Raw genomic sequence first — 26,168 nt, forward strand, 5'->3', positions numbered from 1 at the left:
TGCTCCCCCTGGACGGCTTCCTAACCAGGTAAGAGATAATGGCAAAATTAAAAGTAAACAAAATAAATGAGCACAAAATGATTAAAACAGCTGGTTGGCTACTGGCTGTTTTAATCATTTTGTATGTCAATTTAGCGTTCATTTCTCACTCAATTATTTTAAGTTTGCTTTTAATTTCGCCAGGAGAAAGACCCCTGACGACCGGGTCAGAGACCTGCTCTCCCCTCCGCTGGCAAGTGCCTTCTTCTCTGGCAGGTGTTGAGGCCCTCCTCCATCCGAAGGCTCCTGCCTGCGCCTCATCCCATGTGGTCCAGTGGGAAAGCTTTGCTCTCCCGCTGGCCACTGCTGTCTGTGCCATCCTTCGGCTTTGTCGTCTCCCTTGTGCCCATATGCCTCCTTCTGCCTCCGGTTTCTGCACCCTCTAATTCTATTTTTTGCTGTTTCTCCTCTGTTCGTGCCCGTTGCTGCCCCTGTGCCCACACACCGTTGCTGGTTTCCCACCTCCCACCCCCTCCCCTACTTAATGGCGGCCACGCCGAAATCACACCGAAGGTAAGCTAGTCTGCGACCCAACTGCAGCCAGCACCAGGGACCCTGGTTCTCCGGCCATCCTCAGCTTCAGCCCGGGAAGAAACAACAACTGCCAGATCGACGCCAACCACCACCCACTGCCAGTTCTCCTGCCGACAATCCTTCACCATCAACAGCACCCCCCCCCCACGACCACTTAACACACAACAGACGCCTGCACCACCTAAGCCCTGACGTGCATCCTCCTCAACGTGTGCTCCCCCTACAGACACGGCACGAGTATCTGGGACCTACGACACCATATCGCCAGACGACGCCTTCTTCACAGAAACATGGGCCAACACCACCTCCGTCCCCGACGGATACACGATCCACAGAAAGGACCGCCCCCACCGCCCAGGAGGACTCGCCAATGTACACAAGATCTCCCTCCGACTGTCCACCTCCAACACGAGCAACCCCCTCTCCAACAGAGGACCTCCACTTCCAGATCCAAACTAGCCCCAGAACCACACTACGCGGGGCCCTCCTCTACAGACCCCCCCTGGGCCTCGCGCCTCTTCCGCCACCATCTTTGCCAACCTCATCACACCCCACGACATCGCCTCCACGGACTACACGACATCACCTCCACGGACTACATTCTCATCGGAGACTTGAACTTCCACCTCGACAACCGCAGGGACCCCGACTCCACCACACTCCTAGACCACCTCAGACTGAAGCAGCTCGTCACCACCCCCACCCATAAAGCCGGACACATCCTCGACCCCATCTTCGTAGCCAATTCAGCCAAACCCCACAGCCCCTCTCGACAGACCACCACTGCGTACACTTTACCTTCAACACCACCACTGCACCCAAACCTGCCCCGCGCCTGCTCCGAAGGAACTGGAGCAAGATCACAGAGGAACTCCTCAAAGCCACCCTCCTCCACGACCCCCCCCCCCCCCACCCCTCCGGCACGGCCAACGCCAATTCTGCAGCGAAAGAACTACACCGCTGGATCTCCAGCTGCGCTGACAAGCTCGCACCCCTCTGCCACCCAGTCAATCAACGCCCCCTGAAGGAAGCCGGGATCACCACCAACCTCCAAGAAGCCAGGCGCTCCTGCAGACGCCTCGAGAAAGTCTGGCTGAACAAGAAAACCACCGAAGGCCAGAAGTATAGTAACATGAATGAATACTACCAAAGCATAACAGCCACCAAGAAGACCTTCATCATGAACAAAATCCACTCCAACGCAAAAGAACTCTTCAACGTCCTACAGTTCACCAAACCCCCCAGCGAAGCCATGGATGTCCCTCCATCCCAGGACCTCAGCAACAAGCTCAGTTCTTACTTCCACATGAAAATCAAGGCACTCTAGGACAACTTCAACAAACAGACTCCTGACACCACCACCCTCACCACAACCGGCCGATCATCACTACCTGGAAACCTGCTACCACTGAAGACACAATCAAGACCATGAAGAACACCCACTCAGGAGCTCCCACTGACCCCTGCCCACCGCACATCCATTACAGAGCTGCCGCCGCCATAGCTCCCAAACTAGGCCAGACCATCAACACTACCCTCGAATCAGGCATCTTCCCCGATGACTGGAAGCGGGTAGAAGTCAAGCCCCTCCTCAAGAAATCCTCGGCCGACCCAACGGACCTGAAAAACTACAAGCCCATCTCTCTCCTTCGCAGCCAAAGTCACAGATTCATCAACGCCCAGCTGCCCACCTTCACCGAAGAGAACGCCATCCTCTACTCCTCCCAGTCTGGATCAGCACAGAGACCACCCTCCTCACCGCCACTGATAACATCCACATGCTACTCTACCAGGACGACACTGCAGCCCTCATCCTACTAGACCTCTCTGCAGCCGTTGACACGTCTCGCAACACACTCTCGCAGCCACGACGCTGGAATACGTGGAACCACCCTAGACTGGATCCACTCCTTTCTCTCAGGCACAACACAAAGGATCAGACTCCCTCCCTTCCTCTCCAAACCTACAAAGATCAACTGTGGAGTACCCTACGCTTTAACATCTACATGGCCCCCCTCACCGCCATCATCAGACAGCATGGGCTCAGCATAGTATCTTACGCCGACGACACACAGCTCATTCTCTCCCTCACGAAGAACCCCAAAGACACCAGACTCAGCTCCCAAGAAAGAATGAAAGACGTTGCAGCCTGGATAAGCGACACCTGCCTAAAGCTGAACTCTTGAGAAGACAGAGGTCCTCTTCTTTGGACCCTCCCCCACGGCGTGAGAGCTCCTGGTGGCCCCCTTCTCTCAGAAACCCACTCACGCTGACCGACCACGTCCGGAACCTAGGCATCATCCAAGACTCCTCCCTCACCATGACCTGCCAAATCAACAGTCGCCTTGACCGGCTTCAACTCCCTCAGCATCCTCCGAAAGACCTTCGAGTGGATTCCCCATGAATGCAGAAAGACCGTCACCCATGCACTCGTAACAAGCAGACTGGACTACGGTAACGCCCTCTACGCCGGAATCAACAAAACCCTGCTACACAAGCTCTAAACCATCCAGAACAACCGTGGCCAGACTCCTCTTCAGAACCCCACGACACAAGCACATGACCTAGCACCTACGAGATCTCCACTGGCTCCCCATCGAGAAGAGTAACCTTCAAGCTACTCAACCACACCTAGAAATCCCTCCACATTTCCTATAGCACTTGGCTTTTTTTTTTTTCATAGCAAGGCACACCACGCTCATACCATGGCCGCTGTGCCTTTGGTTTGTTTGCGGCACCGAATGCGGGCGCATTTTGTTTGTTGCAATTTAACTTTTTTAAATAAAACTGCCCCATGCCACGCTTTGATATTAATAGAGACACCGCCCCTTTCTTTAGACGAGCCACGTCTACAGAAAGGGGCGCGGCAGCAATTAAAGGCATGGGGCACTTTTACAAAAAAAAGCATCTGTTTGCCAAGTTAACAAATGGCTTTTTTTTTGTAAAAGTGCCCATACTGTGCTCTCATTAATGGCGGCCGTGCCTTTTTCTTTAGACTCGGCTGATCTAAGGAAAGGGTCGCGGCCGACATTAAAGTGAAAGGGGCGCTTTTACAAACAAGGATCTGCAATGCAATTGGTCTTGCATTTACGAAACTATTCGTGCAAATGCAGGTTTACCTTATTGCATTAGCAACAGATTATGCCTGCGACTGAATGATGGTATAATCTCCTAGTTGCACTTGCTTTTTTTTTAAAATTTGCTTTTTGGGCTAGCGGAAGCCGTGCAGGATCACATCAATGAGATCCATCAGCAGTGCCTGCCCTCTGTTACAGAGAACTGCAGTCACACAGTGTCTCCGGTTAGTGCCCTTCCTCCTATTTTTGGTGCTTCGCAGATAAGTTTTAAGATCTTCCTAGAGTTTCTCGTCGCCACTGCCCCACTACCGTATCGCCAAACTCAACAACCAACTGCCCGACATATTACGAGGATTCTCGTTGTCTGGCAGGTCGGTTCATTGGCGTTCAAGACGGTGCCTTTCTCCATAAAGGTTCAACCACCATACTTGTAATACCACAGTCGGACCACTGGTGAGGCGTTTCCTGACCCCCACCGCACCTCCACTACGGGTTCAGCGGTCGTCGTAATCAAGCTTTAGTCATAATTGTTGGTATAGCGTAAATATTGGCTTTGATGAATGTGGCTTTTTTTTGGGTTTTGATGCTTAGTTTCAGGGGGCATCTGGAGAGTAGTGAGATTTGATGTTATTTTTGTAGGGCAGAAGGCTTAGAATTGATGGGTTTCCGTGTCGTACTGGTGTTTGTATGTTTGATGTTGTTGATAGTTTGTAGGTGTTGATCAGGAGTTGGACATCTGGCTGGTGGTAGATCTAGCCCAAGGCCGGGATGTTTTCTTGGAGATCTTTGGGGTCGTTGCTTGATTTTGTAGGCTCTCTCCTGAAATACTACAATTTTAAGGCACTCTGATTCACCTATTTATTGCTGAAATATTGACATAAAAATTGAGAGGACACCTCAACCCTCAAATTAAAGAACATTTGTATTACATGGTTATTTGGCAATGTTAACAATTGTGAACCCGCAAAGGATCCCGTGCTGGAGATGGGGAAATTACTTTCCTGTAACAGTGGTTCACCGTTTTTTGTTACATAGTTGAATCAGAAGCGACTCCCACAACCTCCCCGATTTAAATGGTTAGTAGTTTGATAGGTTTCAAAATGTATATGAGTTCCTGTGTACATCTTCCATCGCAACAGAAAGAGGAACTTCCAGGGGCCAAATTGAATATGCTACTTACCAGTATGCATCTGTTCTTGGCATGTAGGGCTGCTGACATTCATATCTGTGCATAGATCGCCGCCTAGTGTTGGGTCCGGATGTTTGCACGTTGTTGTCCTGGAAGAGTCTTCGAAGTATCCTTGGATAGGTGACTCCTCCCCTGGACTACAGTGCGCATGGGCATCCTCTCCATCCTCAGATTGTTTTTCGCCATTGTGGCAGTGATGGAGTAGATACAGAAAGTGATGACCATGCTTGCAGTAATTCTGAGAGCTGCAGCTGCGACAGGCGCCGGGGAGGAGGGAGGGCGATATGAATGTCAGCAGCCCTACATGCCAAGAACAGATGCATACTGGTAAGTAGCATATTCAGTTCGAGGCATGTGGGCTGCTGAATTCATATCTGTGCATAGAATACATAGCAGTGCCCTCTATTAGCGGCGGCTACCCGTGCCAGCTGCAGCGGTCTGAAAAAGTGTTTTGAGAACAGCCTGTCCTACAGCTGCCTGCTGTTTTGACTGCACATCTACGCAATAGTGTTTTGTAAATGTGTGTGTAGTGGACCATGTGGCTGCTCTGCATATATCATGCAGGGGAATATTTCCTAGGAAGGCCATGGAAGCCCCCAACTTACGTGTTGAGTGGGCTCGTGGTGGAATAGTTAATGTGCGTTTTGCCTTTTGATAACAGATTTGAATACACTCAACTATCCATCTGGCTATCCCTGCTTTGGAGATGGCGTTACCTTTGTGGTGTGGGGCAAAGGCAACGAACAGTTGTTTTGTCTTCCTGAATGGTTTAGTCCTGTCGATGTAGTACATGAGGGCCCTCCGTACATCTAGTGTATGTAGTGCCCTTTCTGCAACAGTTTGTGGGTTTTGGAAGAAAACGGGCAGTTCAATAGTCTGGTTCATGTGGAACTGTGATATTACCTTGGGCATGAACTTGGGGTTGGTACGTAGTACGACCCCGTTAGCGTGAACCTGAATAAATGGCTCTTGAACGGTTAGTGCCTGGAGTTCACTAACTCTTCTGAGGGAAGTGATCGCTACTAGGAAGGCCACTTTCCAGGTAAGGAATTGAATCTCGCATGAGTGTAGAGGTTCAAAGGGTGGACCCATCAGGCGTGTGAGGACCAAGTTGAGGTTCCACATTGGAGCCGGTGGGTGACTAGGTGGAATGACTCGTTTGAGCCCCTCCAAGAATGCTTTGATGGCAGGCACTCTGAATAGAGAGAGGTGCTGCCTGGTTTGCAGATAGGCTGATATTGCGGTCAAATGGACACGTATAGAGGTGTACGCCAGATTGCATCGATATAGGTGTAAGAGATAACAGATGATGTTTTGGATGGATGCGTCCAGCGGGTTGATGTCATTATTTCCGCAATAAATGACGAACCTTTTCCATTTGGCTGCATAGCAAGCTCTGGTAGTGGGTCTCCTGGCCTCCTTGATGATGTCCATACAGTCAGGTGGCAGTTTGAGATAGCCAAACTCTAGGACTTCAGGAGCCAGATCGCCAGATTCAGCTGTTGCGGATCTGGGTGCTGAACCTCTCCATGGTTCTGCGTCAAATGCGCGGGTTTGATCCGCAGCCTTTGATGCGGTACCACGGAAAGTTCGAGGAAGGTGGTGTACCACGGCTGGCGTGCCCACGTGGGAGCAACTAGGACGAGTGTCAGGGAGTGTTGTCGGAGTTTGCGGGCCACTAGCGGTATCAATGGCGCTGGGGGAAAAGCGTACGCAAATCTGCCGGACCAGTTCATCCATATCGCATTGCCCTGCGACTGCGGATGTGGGAATCTGGCGGCGAAGCTTGGGCATTTTGCGTTTTCGCTTGTCGCGAATAGGTCTATCTCCGGATGACCCCACTGCTGAAAGTACGGTTGGAGTACTGATGGGTGTAACTCCCACTCGTGCATTTGGTGGCTGTGTCTGCTGAGCAGATCCGCCATCTGGTTGTCCTTGCCAGGGAGGTGTTCCGCCATGAGGAACATGTTCCTTTGAATGGCCCACTTCCACATGCTCTGAGCCAGATGAGACAACTGTGGAGAGTGTGTGCCTCCCTGTTTCTGTATGTAGTACATTGCGGTCATGTTGTCCGTCCGGATCAACACGACCTTGTTGCATAGATGTACTTTGAACGCCTTCATGGCTAGGAAGATTGCCATCAATTCCAGAAGGTTGATGTGCAACTTCTTTTGTTGTGTTGTCCATAGTCCTTGCACTGTGTAGTGGAGTACATGAGCTCCCCATCCCTGGAGAGACGCGTCCGCTGTTAGTACTATTTGTGGGACAGGCTCTTGGAACGGTCGGCCCTTGCAAAGGTTTTGTGGATTCCACCAATGCAGAGAGTTGTATGCCCGACCGCTCACCAACACTAGGTCCTTTAACTGTCCTTGAGCCTGATTCCACTGACGTGCTAGGCACTCCTGAAGTGGGCGCATATGTAATCTCGCGTGCGGGACTATGAAGATGCAGGAGGCCATCATGCCTATCAACTGCATGAACACTCGCGCTGGAAGTGAGTGATTGGGTTTGAATTTGGAGATCAGCAGTTGTATGCTGTCGATCCTCACTAAATTTGGCTGAGCTGTGGCCGCCAGAGTGTCTATAGTCGCACCTAGGTACTGTTGTACGTGTGCGGGCTGGAGATGGGACTTTGGATAATTCAGTGAGAATCCCAGACTGTGAAGAAGGTGAATGGTGCGGGACATGTGGCTTGCACATTGCTGGGCTGACTTCGCTTGAACGAGCCAGTCGTCTAGGTAGGGGTAGACGTGTATATGCTGCCTCCGTAGATGTGCTGCCACCGTAGCGAGGCACTTCGTGAAAACCCTGGGCGCTGTTGTCACGCCGAAGGGAAGGACTTTGAACTGATAGTGCTGCCCCTGAACAGTGAACCTGAGGTATTTTTTGTGTGAGGGGTGGATGGGTATGTGAAAGTACGCATCCTTGAGGTCCAGTGTGGCTAGGAAGTCTCCCTGCTTGAGAAGCGGAAGGACTTGCTGTAGAGTGAGCATATGAAAGTGCTCTGAAAGAATGTACTGGTTCAGGGGTCTCAGGTCCAATATAGGTCTGAGCGACCCGTCCTTTTTTGGAATTAAGAAGTAGAGGGAGTACACTCCCGCACCCTGCTCGTGGATGGGTACGACCTCTATAGCGCCTTTTAGAAGCATACTTTGCACTTCTTGCTGTAAGAGCGTTAAGTGCTCTGAGGACATAGGACGGCTTCTTGGTGGTATTGTGGGTGGAGTGGAGGTTAACTCCAGACAGTAACCGTATTTTATAATATCTTTGACCCACCTGTCCGTGGTGATGGAATTCCACGTGGACAGGAACCTTTGTAGCCTTCCCCCGACAGGTGTTATGTGGTCGGGAGGAAGGGAGAGGGCGTCACTGCTTGTTCTTGGGGGAGGACCTGGTGTTGCCGTAGCCGCGTCCTCTGCCCTTTGTGCTGGAGCCACGATATCCACCTCGGGTGTTTTTATCATAGGTGGTCTGTGTATTGCCTTTGTTATATGTTTGTTGTGACCCCTGTCCTCTACCTGCTCCCTTGTTTCCGGGGCGACGAAAGGAGCCGCTCCGAAAGGACTGAGTTTGTAGTGCGCCCATGGACTTTGCAGTGTCCGTATCCTTTTTTATCTTTGAGGGTGGTGTCAACCTCTGGCCCGAATAAATAGTCGGGGTTGACGGGCTGGTTCAGTATATTGTTTTGTACCTCAGGCTTGAATCCTGAGATCCGTAGCCAGGCATGTCGTCGCAACATGACGCTTGTGTTTATGGCTCTGGCAGCCGTGTCTGCAACATCTAGTGCGCATTTGATGGAAGCGTTCGTTAGTAGCTGTCCTTCTCTGATGAGCATTTCTGCGCCTTCCTTGAACTGGTCAGGGAGATGTTGGAATATTTGCTCAAGTGTGTCATAGTGCGCTCTATCATAGCGAGCAAGGAGCGCCTGAGTGTTGGCTATGCGCCATATGTTGGCAGCTTGGGCGGCAACTCGCTTGCCAGAGGTTTCTAACACCTTGGACTCTTTGTCCGGGGGAGGAGCGTCACCTGTTGTTTGCGAGTGTGCCCTCTTGCGTGCATTCGCTACGACGATGGAGTCGAGTGGTAATTGTCCTCTGATGTAAGTAGGATCCCCAGGTGCTGATCTGTATTTTTTATCAATCCTGGGGTTTATCACTCGTGCCCTGGTGGGTTCTTTGAAAATGTCCTTGGCTGGTTTGAGGACCCCCTTCAACATTGGCAGAGTCTTTACATGTCTTTCTGAGGATGCAAAGGTGTCCATTAGAAAGTCATCTTCGATGGTATCAGAGTGAAGCTGCACCCCATGGTTATTGGCAGCACGTTCGATAAGAGCATTGAACGCTGCAGTATCCTCCGTAGGAGATGTCTTTGCCCCATAGAGTTGTGGATCCTGTGCATCGAGAGGTGCACTGGGGTCTGCAGGGTCGCCCCAAGTTTGATCAGGGTCCTGCTGGTCATCAGGGTCCGTGTCTACATGGTAGGGGACTTGGTCAGCCATGTAGTCCTCCAATGCGTCTGTATCGGAGCGTGTGGGGGAGAACCGGTGTGGATCCTGGTAGGATGAATGGAAGGGTTCATAAAGGAGAGGTTCCGATTCTGCAGGCAACTTCCTTTTTAGTGGGATCCTGAAAGGGTCCAATGGCGGCTCCGAAGTTATCCTTCGGTCCTGGAGAATCATTCTGCCAGTGCCGGCGTCGATGATACGTGCTGGAGACGTCTCAGCAGGTGTGACCGTAGGTTGGGTGACCCGTGTCCTGAGTTGGAACATTTTTGGGATTGTTGACGGAGGCAAGCCGAAGGTAATGTTGGTCGGCACCGAAGAGGCTGCGGGAGCTCCGACCGAACCGGAGCCCGACGTGTCCTGGAGGACAGGCGTGGTTTTGCTGCCTTGCGTCACACCAGGTCGTACTTGGGGCGCCTTCGAGGCTTTGGCACCGGCCAGGCTCGTAGAGGCGGCCGTAGATTTTTTCGGTGCCGGAGGGTCATCGAGTCGGGGTGAAGAGATCACCGTCGAAGTCTTCGATACCTGAGGCTTAGGTGTCGTCGAGGGAGCGATGTGAGACACAGCAGGCGGTACGGCCCTTGGTGTCGTCGGTGCCGGTAGCCGAGCAGGTTTGTCGGTGCCGATGGCTTTTTTCCGTTTGTCGACTCCAACGTCGCCCGCCTCAAGTTCGGCACCGAAGTCCCTCTTGGTGCGGTCGGTGCCGACGCGGTGCGCTGGCGTCGAAGGCCTCGATCCGACCAGCGCTACTTTCAGTTTCGGTTTCGGTGGAACCTGAGCAGCTTTCGGTTTCGGTTTTGTGATAGGGAAACCAGCCTGTTTATGTAGTAATGGCTGCCGCTGAACGTCCGAGGCCGGGCCCGAGGGCGGGGCCGAAGAACTGCGGGATGGGTCTCGGGTAAGGCCCGAAGGCGATCCCTCGACCGGAGCCATAGGCTGTGGCACTGGTGTTTGAACGGTTTGAACAGGTAGGCCTTGTTCATCATTGGAGCTACTTTCTTCGGCCCCGAAGGCCTCCTCGTCGTCTCCTACCTCGGTGTCGTCTTCACCTCTGTGGAAGAGTGACTCGTCTTCCTCGTCCGATCCGGGTTCGTGTTCGGAAACGGGACTGGAGGGCAAGACTTCCAATTCCTCGACGTCCTCGGCCTCGCCGAAGATGTCTGTCGGGGCCGGTGCCGCGTGCTGCGCCTCGAGTCTCGCCGCTCGTCGATTCCGCAGAGTCTTCTTCGAGCGGAACCGGGCACAGGCCATGCATGTTGATTCGTCGTGGTCCGGCGAAAGGCATTTGTTGCACACCGGATGGACGTCGATGTGTGGGTACTTCGCATTGCATACCGGACACCTTTTGAACGGCGTCCTGGATTCCATCGTCGAAGTCGTCGATGGACAGGTAAATGCGAAAGCAGTCGGTGCTGAAAGTTAGTAAACTAACAAATTCTATCGAAACCCGATCGATAAACAGTACCGACGCGAACTAAAGGCCTTTTGGCCTCGAAAAAATATTTTCCTAACTTGAGCTAAGATAGCACATCCGAACCCAATGGCGGAAAAAAACAATCTGAGGATGGAGAGGATGCCCATGCGCACTGTAGTCCAGGGGAGGAGTCACCTATCCAAGGATACTTCGAAGACTCTTCCAGGACAACAACGTGCAAACATCCGGACCCAACACTAGGCGGCGATCTATGCACAGATATGAATTCAGCAGCCCACATGCCTCGAACGCATACCTCTGCGTTGTAGAGTGGTCTCCTACATTTCAGGCAGGACCGGACTTGCTGTGTCGGGCATCGGGAGTTTCCTCTGGAGGCTGGAAGGGTAGGGGCCAGTTTTGTTACTAGGGGGCAGCTTTGCAGCAGTGCTGCTACATCGGCACCCAGTAACAAATGCAGCAGGCAGGTGTTTCCAGCCTCCGGGGCCAGGCAGTGCTTCCCTACGGGCTGGTCTGAGAAAATAGCCAGGGCTGCTTTGGGTTCCCAGTCCAATCCCTAATTTCAGGGGGCACCCATTCAGCCCAAAGCCAATGAGTGTCTGTGAGACATGGGATATCAAGGGCCTTCTTCACAGTTTGTCACATAACACTGAAGCAGGACCACACTCTTACTGACAGCAGATGTACTGTAGCCATACTCACGCAACAAGCATTTGCAATGCAATATGTCTCGCATTTACAAGAGCTAATGCTTGTAATTGACAATGAGTTTTATTTAGGTTTCAAAAACCAAAACATAAATAAAAGGCACTGTCATTTACAATGCCAATAGCTCAAAGTACTGCAATTGCGAGACCTGTTGCATTGCAAATGCTTGTTCTAACAGAAACCTGGCTGTCAGGAAGTTCAACCCCCAATATTCTCAGTGCTATCCAGCATGGCTTAACCATTGTTCGGCTTGACAGCCTCCTCTGTTGAGAGGAGGCTGGAATCGCATTTTTTGGTTTTACAAGTCCCAGGATGCTCATTCCCAGTCCAAGGAGGACATGGTCTGGCAGTTCAGGCTGGACTGTTTCCATGAGAAGCAGGGCCACGACTGATTTGCATTCAGCTGGGTCCAAACTGGGGTGGCATAGTGAGCATAAGAAAAATGGAAAAACCTGGATCTTTGGGAATGAATGGTTGAAAAGTTTGCGAAATTTTAAATACAAACAGGGTAATGTGTGTACTTTTGGATTACGCTAGTTACATAACATTTCTTCAATTACATCTTAATGTCATCTGATGGAAGTATGCCGTGCTTTGCGGCTACGGAACATTACCAACATGGCGGGGAAGACTTGGCAGATAATAGCTGCAGGTCAGGGTAGATCATAGGGCCTACAATTATCCTTGGGACCGTCCCTATTCAGGGGTCATAAAGGGGACGCTCCTCAAAAGGTCTGAGTAACAATACACGGACACGTCTGAAGACACAGGTGAGAGTAAAGGGGCAGAGAGCATGGGTGTTGTGATGGTGGAGGAGGTAGTGGCGATTGACCGGAGTGTAGGTGGTTGGGTTGAAGGGCTTGTAGCCTTGTACTTCGGATGTCTGTATCAAAGTCTTGCTCCTTCTCAAAGGTTAACCTCAGTTTCTTTGGAATTCGGGACTGCATAGTTGTCAGACGCCCTGGTGATGGCTTTGCAGTGATCTTGCCAGGCTATTGGTGCATTAGGGGGCGTTTATGCTGCTGTAGAGGTCCTCTGCCCGCTCTTCCAGGATGGGTGTCTTAAGATTTCTCCAATGTCTGCATGGTGGGGGCCCTTTGACTGCGACCGTGCTTCTGAAACAGAGCGCTAAGATAACACGATTTTGGTTCTGAGCGAGGGTGCACTGCGGCCTTCAGCCAAGGTGTGAGTGGACAACTGTTGTAGCTAGACACCCTTCACTATGAGCCTGCTTGACTTAAAAGAAGGTCTTAGTGCTGACTGTAGGTAGAGAGCAGCGGTGAGCCAGAGGCTGTATGTTTATGCCCCCTTGCTCAAGACAGACTCCAGTGAGAGTAGGCTCTGCCTCATAGTGTTGCTATGATGGGAGCTATATTCTAGGCCTTTGGAGTCTTCTCCAGGGCCCTTCAGGATTTGACGCAAAGGATACCCTACTTGGTTTTCTCCCTCGGATACGCTTGAGGACAGCTCTTCAGGGCCAGGACTCAATTGGTCCGCCGGATCCCAAGGGTTTCCATCTCATCCTCCTCGAAGCAGAGCGGGTCCAGTCCTCCAAAAATAAATTAAAACAGCCTTCACATTCAACAGCAACCAAGGAGTATTCCAGGGTGCCTCATGTTTGTTGACTGAAGCATTAATTGGGAGTTTCCATTAAATTTATCAACCATCAAGCCCAAATGCAACCCGATAGCTTGAAATGAAAATTATGATTGCAGAGATAAAAACTACGTCCAGTTTTCAGTCTACTATAAGCATTTTAAAAATATTTTTGGTGAGATTTGAAAGGTGATCCTTCAAGTCTGTAGAATGGGAGAATCTCCGAATCAGACGGATTTTAATTTAACTGCATGTGTTTGAAAACTAAAGGCCTTTATTTTCAGTTTCTGGTGGTAAAGGGCCAATGAAAGGTTTGAAACAAAAATAAATAGCAATATATTGTCAATTAAGCAACTCTCTCAAGACCAAATTCTTTAGGACTTTAGCCATTATTGGACTTTGGTCAACCAACAGCTGACAACGGCTTAAACCAGTAGCAGATTTAATAACACGGCATCTAAATTTCTAGGCCGACTGAATGGACCAATTGGGGACTGGGAGAACTTGTTCATAGGCGTATGCTGTAACTGCTACCAACTGGGAAACACATGGCAGAAATCATTTTTTATTAATGTTTACAAATAAAACAAAATAAAAAGTTTAAAAATCGTATTTTTACCTGATCCAGCTACAAACCTCATAAGTAGTAAGCCATCTTCCAAATAAAGCGCTGGTTTACATCTATGTTCTTTACCGCATTATAATAGGCCAGAGTTTCAAACCCCTCCTGCATCCTACAGTAAAAGCACTGAATGCTAGCTTTACCTACCAAGAGTCAGTCACTTCTCCCCATCACACACACTTCCTGACCACCACTCCTTCCTCAAAGCATTGAGTGCCAACACAGTCCTCACTCAGGCCCATTAAGCAATGCTCTACGATAAACCATTATTGACGATATCCCCCCAACCCCCTTCCACAGAGCCAACTCTTCCCTGGGTGCAATACTAGCATCAGCCAACAATCATAGCATGGCCGCTCTCACCTTTTTGGCAGGTGGGCATAGGGGTCTTTGGACTTCGGTTCTGAAGCTAGCACCTCATCACACTCATCAGGCTCATCCTCAGCAGCAGGCTTCTTCTCTTCCTTCTTTTTTTCCTTTTTCTCTTCCTTCTTGGGCTCCTTTTCCTTTTTGGGGGCTTCCTTCTTGGGCTGCGCCTCTGAGAACTTCTTAGCTGCAAGGGAAACACAAAACATTGGATGAAGCTTCCAAATCATGGATTTAAAAAAAATAAAATAAAGGAGTGCCACAGCATTGGTTCAGTATGTGAAATGATACAAAAATGAGGTCCAAATGTTGTAAGGCTGACAAGCAGGTGTGCTGGAACAATTTACAAACTGGAGGTGCTATCGATGTTCTCTCTATGAAGCCGAAGCGTTTGTGAATAGTTTATGCCCAGTGGTGTATTTTGCAGCACATTGTCCAACATAAATGAATTAAGCATAGTGCATTAGGATAGAGCTTTATACATACAGCACATGTTCCATTGAAATGGCCACTAAATTTCCATCAGTCATGCAGCTTTACTTTAAGTGTGACCTATGTGGTGCACAAACATGCTGAAACAAAGTGTCTGCGCCTATGCATCATTTGTGCATTACGCAAGTGAAATGTCTAGGTAGGTTTTGATCAAGGGTTTGTTTCACTAACACCTCAGAATTACAAAAAACATCTCAAATGTTTCTTGCTACTGATACATTCTGAAATAGTTGCAAAGTTTAACAGGTATTTAGATGTTGTATGCTGGAAAACATTTGACATGCTGCAGCATTTCCCTTCATATTTCTTGTACTTCAGCAAAATGGTCACTTGGTCACATTAAAAAAAGTCCTCATTTTGCAATCAAGGAAAAAACTTTAAACACCAATCATTGAAAATAAGCAGGAGTTTGTCAAAAGACAGTGCATGACACTTTACCTTGGTTACTGAACTCCTAGCAAGTGCGACAAGATAAACAAACTTAAAGGCCTCTTACACCGGCCCTGCTGACAAGATTTGAAGGGGAAAAAACCTTCAATTTTACTTTCTTTGCCCATTTCATTCTTCTATTACTACTGCCTGTGAGTGATGCGCTTGCCAACTATGTGTACCTGTGCAGTCAGAGCTACCATGTCATTACTAGCTCAAACCTATTAACATAGGACCTATGACGCTGTAAAACCATCACCCAATCTCACCATCAAACTGCGCCATCTTTTCACAGAGTTTCACCTCTCCAAGGACACTCTTGAACTGTGGTTGGTTTACGCAGGTCTCAAACCAACGATTTGTGTTAACGTATGGCTGCCGGAAAGATGGTTCCAGGACCTGGAGCGAGAGGTAAACAATTGACAAATAGGTTTTACCAGGGCAGTGCACATGACGACCTGAAACAAAATGGAGGGTTTTCAGCAAGAGAAAACAAACATGGAATAGGTGGCATTCAAAAGCAGGATCTCTTGTTTCTTCTTGGAACTTAACCCGTAGTACAATTAGACTGAAAAATATCATGCAACGAAAAACTCAAAACTGTGATAAGAAATCAACAGTTAATATTTTTATTTATGGCCTCCTTTTAAAATACCAGAATGGCTCAGGCTTTTAAATGGAGAGAAAGCGGTCTGCTATACAGCATGGGGGTGGAAGGGGGATAGTGTTGGAATACAAAACAAACAGCAATCTGCAACACACAAATGTAATGGGTGAAATGCGCCCAGAGCGATCGCCACCCGCCATGACACTTAAGCCAGAGGCCGCCATACCTAAATCAGTACTGTAGCTGCTCCTCATGGGAGTAGAACATCTCAAACTGGGAAGCAAGTCTGCCTTCAGAAAGCAACACAAGCAACCCCCATATCTTTTGGCTCACGTGGGCCTGGTCAGTAGGGTGCAGGTTCAGACATTTGGCACAGTGAGCGTAGGCGTCATATCTGGGCATACCTGTCGCACTAAGGGTATCCAATAGAACCAACAAGGTGATCGAGGAAATGCTTGAATTAATTTCCGGCACCGGGGATTACTCAGGACAGGTATGCCTAAACATGGGTCCAGTGCTCACTGTACTACTGGAACAAAACAACACACTACTGACAAGGACCAAATAGGCCATTATCAGTCTGGGCTGGACTGTTTTTCCTCTTCAGAGGGAATCTGGTCTTGCAGTTCAGGCTGGACTATTCCTGTCCCATCACTTTTTTGCATTGCTCAATGGGATGGGGGCTGCAGGCACCTCAGTGCACACTTGGAGCAGTTTTATCCTCCAGCACTCAAGCACTGTACATGGCAGTGCCAAGCAAAGGAAAGGGAAAACTCAATACTTGCACCCCATCGATTCCATTTCCAGTACACAGTTCACCCTACAAATAAGTTCTTTTGTGAACCGATGGCGGATAATTTGGAGAAGACTGTTGAGGTGCGTCAGATGGGTTGGGAGTGCAGGCGGAATCTCAGCTCAGTGCATCAAGGGGAATATTTTCACATTGCCGTGCTAGATCTATTTTATAGCTCCAATCTTTACAATCCAAGCTGGCAACTTAAAAAAAATAAAAAGTACATAAAGTTGCAAAGCCCTCGATTTGGCACACCCCTAAAAATCAGCGGGCGTCTCTAAAGGCATGGGGCTCACCATACCCTACCCACCACAACTGGCCACCGAATTAATGAGCTTATGAGCGTCAGAGATCAGGTTTTAACTTAAAATGTAAAACAATAGGCGGCAAACATTGTCAAGCCTTCTCCTGGGCTTTGACAGCAGAGCCTCAGACATTTGTGCATGATCTCATGCCCTCGACACAAGGTAGCAGAATTCCCCGCCAACCTGTGTGCATTCCAGCAAGCAATTTTACCCACCATCACATGATCCTGGGCCCTCCCTAGAAGGTACGCAGGGAAGGAGGAGATCGAAGACAAAGTGCTCACCTGTTTGTAGAGCCAGAGGAGCGCACACACCACTGAGATGTCAGCCAGGCTGACCCTCTCCCCGACCAGGAATGTGCGCGTCCTCAGATGTTCATCCAGGGTGCTCAGCACACGCTTCACCTCCTCCTTAGCATGTTCCGTGGCCTGTAGGAGGAATCAGAGGGTATGGAATAAACCAACCAGCTAAATGGATAAAGTGCAACACTGGACGGAGGGTTATTGCGGGGAGAGTAGGATGCTGTGGTGTTAAGACGATCAAGAGAGGAGCAGCACCCCACCCTACTGACAGCCACCTTACCTGCTTGTTGTACTGCATTATCCCAAAAGTGGGGAACAGCCAGGTGCTTGCGGGAGGGACGATCTCGCTGTCGGCAAAGCTGACCCACTGGATGACTTGGGCAGCTGCCTCCCTGTTAATGCCGCGAAGCTCATCGTTACTGACTGAAGGAAGAAGGTAAAGTTGCCGTGTGTTAAAAGGACACTAGAGCACAGGCACACCCACACAATCATTACTGCCGAGCACAGGACTTACCATAGTAAGCAATGGCGTTACTCTCAAACACACAAAATCCGTCATTTCCCTCGAAGGCCGGAACCTAGAAAAAAAAAAAAAAAGCAAAGTCAATCTAAATTTTCACTCACCAAGAAACCCAAAGATCAATAAATAGGCTACACTACTATGTTAGACTGAATACCATTTACAGTCGCTTGAACAACTCCCTTAGGTGGAGCCAAGCAAGAAACTGCACATGGACAAACCAGGCACTCCGTCTCCATTTGGGACCACACGGGAGCAACCACAGTACTAAACAAACCCTTAATCTACCACAACTTATACATTCTCCTGGTTTCCTCAGACACCACGGTGATATGGGCAGCCAACAGAAATTCATGAAAGAACCTACCAATACAGAACCAAGCCACCCCACCCCCTACAATATGTACTTCCCAGGAACAGAAGTGGAGAAACTGATTTTCCAAACGCTGGGACTCCAGTGGTATAGCGTCATGCAAGAGCAAACAGGTGAGCTGCAACCTGTGTTTGGTTGCTGTGGTAAAAGCAGCACATGAAATAAAGGCATCTGCCCTGGTCACTTTGATGAAGCAGGCAAACTGAGATTGGAATGCCAAGCCCTAGATCGAAGCACAGCACCTCGTCCATTTCCACACTCCCCTGGAGCAAAGTTTAACGCATTTTCTCAGATCTGCTGACCTGCGATCAGAACTGGCCCAGCGTTGAAGTAACTACATTGAGGAATTAATAAAATATCGATGAAATTGAAGAAGTCAGTAGCCGAAAGGATGCAGCCACTGCAGAAAATTCAGGGAGTGGTGGGTGGGAGAAGGATAAACTTTACTAGTGTCACACTTCAGTTTACAGCAATCCTAGCAACACTTGACAGGAGGGACCTGGGCACAGGTGGTGGACTCCTGAAATGTTCTGTTCTTCATATTATCCCATTATCAATGTTCCCGGCAGACATGGCTCCCGTTCATCATGTCCTGCAGTCTTAGGGATGACTTGGTCAAAGAATTTATCATCACGGTTTGCGACGGGACTGAAGTTCTCTCTCGCTCCCACATAACTTTCGGCATCGCCATAAGACCTTCAGCATGAATGTAAGGTCGTCCGGTTACTCAAGGCTCAGGACTAGACACAAAGAGCCAAGAAAGAACATCCTTGTTAGTTTTCCTAAACCATCTACTACCTATGTGGAAACTGGATAGAAATCCACTGGGGTTGGCGTGCATTCCTGAACATAGCAAGCATCTACTAGAACAGACACACAAGGCTCAGGGTAAGCTTGGGTAAAACAACTACACCTCCTTGGACAGTAAGCTGTACGAAAGCCAACTGCGTGGCATTTAAGAATGGTCCACAATGCACATTACCCACACACCACAGGGACTGTTACCACAAAACTGCAACATCTCCTTTTCCTTACTGGACATTCAAAGCAGGCATTTTTTTTTTTTTTAAATCACTTCACAAGACAAACTGCCACCCATCACCGATACAACACGTTAGTCATTTTCAAGGTGACAGAAGTTCAGTCGAACTCAATATGAACAATGTGAAGGCTGGTGAGAAAAGGAAAGTCCCTCATCAAGAATGTCCTGGTTAAATGTGATCTGTGCAGTAACTGGTTACTGTACATTCCACGCATGGCAAGTAGGAGCCTGCCAGTTAAAATGCTCTTGTAAATTTACAAATTGTCAAATCTACCAAAATGTATTGGGTAAATAGGCAAAGGGCGGATTTGGTGGTTAAGTACTAAAATCCTTCAGCTATACTCATTTTTGGAAGGGCAAACTCCCAATTGTGAGTGGTTTACAGACTTGATAACCATCAACCCAAACACCGGGTCACAGACCAGACCCCCTTTCATGGTTTGCCCAATTAAAATGCGGTATGTGCCACAGCTCGTGTTGCCACACTCATCGCAATTAGGATTTGTATGATAAAAACCCCGCTCCTGACATTTTCCACACAGAATTCTATAGGAAAAAGCCATCAACATTTAGTGGGTGAAAAAAAGACCAGTAAATATCAGCACGTCCATTAGGGGCCTTCAAGCACCAAAATCCCAATATTACACCCCATGTTTCGAGCAATAATTGCACCCGATAAGTTCTGATTCCGGGAGAGTTGGAATATCAGGAGCAATAAATATTGCAGTTTTCCTGGCTGACACTAAATTGGACCATAGAGCTGCACCTCAGCTTCAATCTTACCTATTGGGCAAAAGCACCATAACTGCACAGTCAGGTAGCCACCAACAGTCAGGTAGCCACCAACAGTCAGGTAGCCACCAACAGTCAGGTAGCCACCAACAGTCAGGTAGCCACCAACAGTCAGGTAGCCACCAACAGTCAGGTAGCCACCAACAGTCAGGTAGCCACCAACAGTCAGGTAGCCACTTCTGACTGGTGACAGATCCCAATCGAAGTTTAGAATGTCTAGTTTGATACGACTCCAGCTGGTTCAGCGTGTTACTTCAGTATTTGGCAGCCTGGTGACAGCATTTCTCCTCTCCAAACAAATGCTCTCGTTTTGTCACATGAATAGACAAATTGATTATAGTCAGGGCCACTGCAATTATGCGACTGCGGGCGTAGCACTTTATATGCAATTATGCATTTCTAACAGTTGACACAATCCATCATCTGCAGCACAATTTGCAGATTTTAACAAAAAAACATTTTAAAAACAGATCAAAAGTTGCAAAAAAAAAAGGTAGCAACCTGTTGCTGCACAGTAGAAGGCCATCCACAAAGGTTTACTGGTCACCTTCCAGCTGCCTTTTGCTGTAGTTGCATTTTAAACAAGTACTAATGAGCTGAATTTTCTTTCCAGACTGGATAAACGTGTAAAAATTATGTGGCAAAATGAAGTAATACCACCTGACATTACGCTGCATAATTTAGTCAACCCTGCTGCATAATTTCGTTCTCCCCAATTCCACATTTCTAGTAGTCTGGATTTTAGTGCTGCTGGTACTCCTTGGGTCCTAAACTGATGATATAATGTACTGCTCTAATGTACTTGCTGTTTATACTATTGGTGGCTTCACAAGTTCAAATCTGGTTACTCAACCTTCCATTTCAGAAAAAGGAGAGCATAGGAAATCGGCCTTTTTGCATGGTCACGCTAGACTTTGCATTTCTTCTGGAAGCTATTCGCTGCTTTTTGAACTCTGAACACTTAACCAGTGTTAAGGAGAAATTAAGTACCTGTGCACCCCCTTTAAACATAGCTAAATTGGCTTGTTCCCAATTGACACATTTAACTTGCCAATATGCCCCTACTATAGGGTCTTGAAAATAAGCCTTTGGCTTGGAAGTTAAATGTCACTTGTGGACTGCAGCAACTACTGTGCAAGCTAGAGTGGGCCTACAAAACATGGCTTCAGGCTTACCACTGTAACCAGACTGCTGCAGTGCAAAGCCTGCAGTGCAACCATTTAAAATAACCGTTTTTACAGGCAAAGACCTCTTTTAAATATGAAACAGTAATGCCCTTTGTAGGTCCTCTAGCACACACGGTAGGGAGCATGGTATTTTAAAAGCGGTCACACAGAAAATTAATGTCACCATATCCCTACAGTGAAAAGGCTCCAAAAGGCTATTTTCAATGAGGCAGGCATGTCCTATACACAAAAACAGTACAGATTGACATAATAGTACGGCTATCTTTCTTTTTTGGGATTAGCAAGGAAAATAATTAAACCTTAGTTTTATCCAAATTAATTGAAGTTGGAATATTAATAGGTATTAAGGAATAGTTACTTTCAGAAAGTTACATTTATCCTTCATGAAGCTCTTGGAAGCTAGTTTACATTAGCTCTCCAGCAGCTGCCCAATCAGCACTTAGCCTTTAATGAGGTGTGAAATCCTTCCCAGGAGCGACACAACAGACCACTTTGATAGTCAGGTCAATCTGAATGGGCAGTTAGGACTCCACTGAGCTAGACATTCAGGATGAGGATCGCTACTCCTGTTGGCACACCATTGTCAAATCTAGTCTGAAAAGCCGGTCTGTTGCACATGTAAACATGTTGCACCCCTGAAAGGGATCAGATTACAATCCTTGTGTCTGTTTGGTCGCCGAAGGACCCTGCTTTGTCTTACTAAACTTTTGTCTCATTTTTGTCAGAGTACAGGGCTGGTTTCAAAGAGGATTTTGTTGTTAGATGTTGGGGGCCAAGTTTAATGTGACTGAAGACTTCGGCTACCTTGGAATTGCTCGAACATCATTTTGGGCCAGTTTACTGTAAGGCAAACAGGAATTACTGAAGTGGTTAGGCAAGAACCTGGCAACTCTTACCCCACCCAGGAATCACTCCCACCAATCAAATGTGGCACCCCAAGGAACCCTCCTCAGAACACTGCCTACACAAGTGGAAGATCAGAAAAGGATTGGACTTGCCATTTGTGGCCTCAGAGGAGCCCTGAAGGACTAGAGCTGCTCCCTCTTGAGCAGAGGACAAAAAAAAGTGGACTCAAGAGTCAGGTGGCTGACCTTTCTGTGGCTACAGGGACACAACAAGCTGCAAGAGGCCCTTCCTAAAGGGGTCAGCTGACTAGTGGCAATTGGATCTGGACTGAACTTTGTAGTTGGTCTCTGGTTGACACCCTCCGGTCTAAGTGCCCTCCCCAAAGGTCCTGGGGGCTGATGTAGCAGGTAAAACATTTTGTATACCTCCTCTAATTTGCGTGAACTTAATTACGTAATCATTCTAAAATTAATTTACAATAACATGTTTGCAGTGGAAGTGTTATTAATCAACCTTTACACCTTGATAAACCAAATACACGTGGGACTAAATTGCATGGCAAAATTAATTAATTACTAATGTTGCGCAAACTACCGTTATATTGTGGTGAAATAGAAAAATTGCATGATTTATGTTGCTTTGTGATCGTTTGTGCTTTAAAAGCCATCAAGTGGTAAGTATTATTACTTTAAATGTTGCTACAGCTAGGAAAATACTAATATATTATGGGATTAGTATGGGTTTGAACATCAGAACTTTCATTCCTATATTTTAATTACTGTTATGTCTATTTCTGCTTAAGTGGACATTCGGGCCTACTAAGCCGCAGTAACCAAGATGGAGTTCTCTGAAGCAGATGCTACCATGTACACGTGATTACTTCTTCGCATGCCCAGATGGCTCTTGAAATCACGAGGTAGCTTGAACTCCTGACATCGTGTTCCCTGCCAAGGCACAAAGTCAGGACTTGACCGCCAGCCAAGGGATGACCAAATGAAAGTCAAAGAAGAGACAAAGAGAGGACCTATCAGTGGGACCCTTGGGAAAAGATACAGCTACTGTTCCCCTGCCTGGGAACGGAACAGACAATTACAATTTGAGAACTTTGGGAAAAATCACTATGGAGAACTAGTTTGCACTGGAAAAATTTCAAACTACTGATAACCCCGAACTGTCCAATCAGAACATTTGGTCTGCCCTAATCTAAAATGAAGTAAGACAGAAAAAGATATAAAAGCCCTCTCAATCATTAAGTGGTCGGAGGAGTTGGAAGGGTTGGTTGCCGCAGCGTTCGTTCGCGGCTGCGTGCATCTTTGGGTTATTTCTTTGTATTGCCTAAATTCTATGCTATCAGTCTGAGTGTGGAATTGGTCCATGCTCTGGATTGATGTTCGTACTTTGCTGAAATTCTGAACTTTTCAACGCCGTTTCCTGCATTTTGCACGCCGGTTTGATCCTTTGGTAAGGACTGTGTGGAAATTTAGCTTGTAACTGAACATTATATGCGCCATCTTGCCTCTCCCCAGCGCCACGCACAGCGAATGCACGGCCGCCATTTTAGGCACCCCACTCTCTCCCCGCTCATTCCCGATCGCCAGCGCTTTCCCCTGGCGCTGCGAGCATCCCCCGCGCGCCGGCCACCCCCGCTCTCTCATACACGGGCCATAAACCCTCTACTTCTGCGCGACCCTGCCATGGAACCACATCCCACGCCCGATCGACATCCCATACATGGTCATGCATCTCTTTGATAACCCCCTTCCTCTGCACCCCATTATCCGAACCGGTCCCAGGCCATCACCTAGCCCTGCGGATGCAGTTTATTGCCCTACTGTAAGGGAAACACCCCACATCAAAGGGATTACAGTGGATCAAAGCCCCTACCCCCTGAGACCCGGCCGGTTGCACACCCCCGGGAATTGGCGGAATGTCCAGCTGCGTGATAGCCGTCTCCTACTGTAGATGGGGTGGGGACTTCCACTGTAGATATGTGTGGGAACGAGTTCGAAGTGGGGATTCCGAAGACGTTCTTTTATACATCAAAGTAATCTCAAGAATGTGCCATGTACAATAAAGTCATAAACCTGTGTATAAGAGGCCAGGCCTCAGAGATGCAGTTAGAGCACCTCGTGACGATACCTTGCTGTCTGATCTGATGTGTTCTGCTCCGACGGAATAAAACTTTGTTTCCTGCCTTCCAGTCTCCGGCGCCTGCCTCTTTCATTGGTAAATTATCGAATGGTATGAGAGGCGATTACCGCCGGGCAATACTTGAAGGGTTATCAACTGAAACTGCCACTACCATTTAACAATTGGCGTCCCAAGCGTGGGGCCCATCAGAGACACGTGGATCCAGTGGGAGAGGTCCTGACGACAGAGTGAACGACTGCAACGATCGGGAGAGCTCCTGCCCAATAGACCCTCGTCTGGCAGCCGATCATCCGAACTTCACTGGTTCCGAGCAGACCTCTCTCGAGTGATCTACGGTCCTGACTGGGAACCATCAGGAGTGCCGCAGCAATAACGGAGTGTAGAGGACAATCGGGCGCTGGAGGCGGAAGACGAGAAACTGTCCACGCGGTCCGGGTAAGGTCGTGATACACGACAAATTGCGAAATAATTGATTGTTTGAAGTTTTGAAAATACTAGTATTGCTCATTGATTGTTCTCTTTGAGATATTCGCTGTCTACAAACGGGGAGGAGTAGAAATACACTCTCTCTCTCCCCCCCTTTGCAGATAGTGAAGGGTAGGTAACGCAGACTTTTGTCCCCGTTGAAACCCGTCGTGCCTATCTTTATCTCCCCACTGATTGATTGTCCGAACATTGATTGTTTTGAAGAATAGTGCTCTTTGAGATATTCTCTGTTTGCAAATAACGTAGAATAGAAATATTCTGTCTAGTCTTTGCAAATAGTGAAGGGTAGGTAACGCAGACTTTTGTCCCCGTTGTAACCCGTCGTGCCTAGCTTTATCTCCCCATTGATTGATTGATTGATTGTCCGAACACTAGTTGTTCGATATTGGTTCTTTGGAGGTATTCTCTGCTTACAAATAACGAGGAATAGAGATATTCTGTCTAGTCTTTGCAAGCAGTGAAAAGATAGGTAGTGCTGACTTTTGTCCCCATTGAAACCCGTCATGCCCATCTTCTCCCCACTGATTGGTAGTTGGTTCTGCCCGGACCGCTTATTAGAGGTGGACCATCCGGCTCCACTGGAAGGCACCCCTAATAAGGACATGTTCACTAAATATGGACTAGTCGCCGTAGCTTATAGCAAGCTATGGCATAAAAAATATACCAGGAAGGACCCCGAGAGTCAGTGGCCACTGATGGGATCCTTCGACGACCATAAGATAGAAGTGCTAGAAATGGCTCTGCGTAGCAATAAGACGCCTACTATGCTTGACAGTATCGGCATGTGGCGCAAAGAAGCAACGCAACGGAAAAAGAGGGAAGAAGTAAAGGCAGAAAAGGAATTACGAAAGGCAGCTCACCTTGCCGCTAGAAAGTTAGAAGAAGAAATAAAGGAGAGAAGGGAAACTAAACTAAGACAGGAGCCCGAAACCTCAGGCCAGTACGCTGTTAGGACCCCCTCTATGCTCTACCCTGAGTTGTCCTCTAAGCAACGAACGAATGACGAATTACTATTAGGTCCCCCAATCATTTACATGCCCCCTCCATACGCACCCTCCCAATCGGTAGTGCAACACCCACAACCCCCAAACACGAGCGAAAGCAGTACAGGGGCCTCGGTCCTCACGGCCTCCGTGCCGGCCGAGCCTCTTGTACTGAACACAACGTCGGCAACGACGTTGGATGACCCTGAGATAAGAAAGAAAGATTCCACCAGAATGAATCGACTAACAAAGGATGAACGAACAGGAATCGACAAGATAGTAGGGACACTGGTGGAGCGAAAGGAAAGTGAGGAGTATATAACAGATGTGTATAACTCGTATGCCGACAGCCGTAGACGACACTTTGTCATACGACTTTGTTACCACGCCCTGAATGCATATGAGGATAGGTACCGCGATAAAGGTCCCGAAGGCTTAGCGGCCCTATATAGGAAGGTAGACATTGGGGAAGAAGGAGAGGGCGATGTGACGAACCTCTTCACTCGTACACTCGAGGTCTATCGACACCTTAAAGAACACAGGCAGACAACCAAAACAGAAACCCCCATAGCGGCTAAGCCCCAGGAAGGAAGGACTGATACCATGATGCCCATCAAAGAGGCCGCCCCCTACTGGGTCCCCCCACGAGGTCAGGGAACACATGACGACATCAACCACCAAGATGCGAAGGGGAGGGTTGTATATAATTGGGTCTACCAGCCATGGGACCGACAAGATATTTTGACCTTTAGAAAAACTCTACCCGACTTAAGAAAGAACCCGACTGCCTTCTACA

The 26,168-nt window shown here is 48.3% G+C and overlaps 1 protein-coding gene across 1 annotated transcript in view; it reads right to left on the minus strand.

Annotated features, from left to right (window-relative positions):
* Window positions 1-26,168, minus strand: part of EEF1G (eukaryotic translation elongation factor 1 gamma) — a 59,706-nt gene that overhangs the window by 16,574 nt on the left and 16,964 nt on the right. Inside the window, exons 3-7 of the mRNA XM_085626052.1 lie at window positions 17,507-17,570; window positions 17,273-17,415; window positions 16,975-17,118; window positions 15,255-15,384; window positions 14,062-14,251 (exon numbers count right to left, since the gene is read on the minus strand). Coding sequence (XP_085482178.1) covers window positions 14,062-14,251; window positions 15,255-15,384; window positions 16,975-17,118; window positions 17,273-17,415; window positions 17,507-17,570 — 671 coding nt within the window. The remainder of the gene's footprint in view (window positions 1-14,061; window positions 14,252-15,254; window positions 15,385-16,974; window positions 17,119-17,272; window positions 17,416-17,506; window positions 17,571-26,168) is intronic.

This window comes from Triturus cristatus, chromosome 9, assembly GCF_964204655.1.
Source record: "Triturus cristatus chromosome 9, aTriCri1.1, whole genome shotgun sequence".
NCBI lineage: Eukaryota > Metazoa > Chordata > Amphibia > Caudata > Salamandridae > Triturus > Triturus cristatus.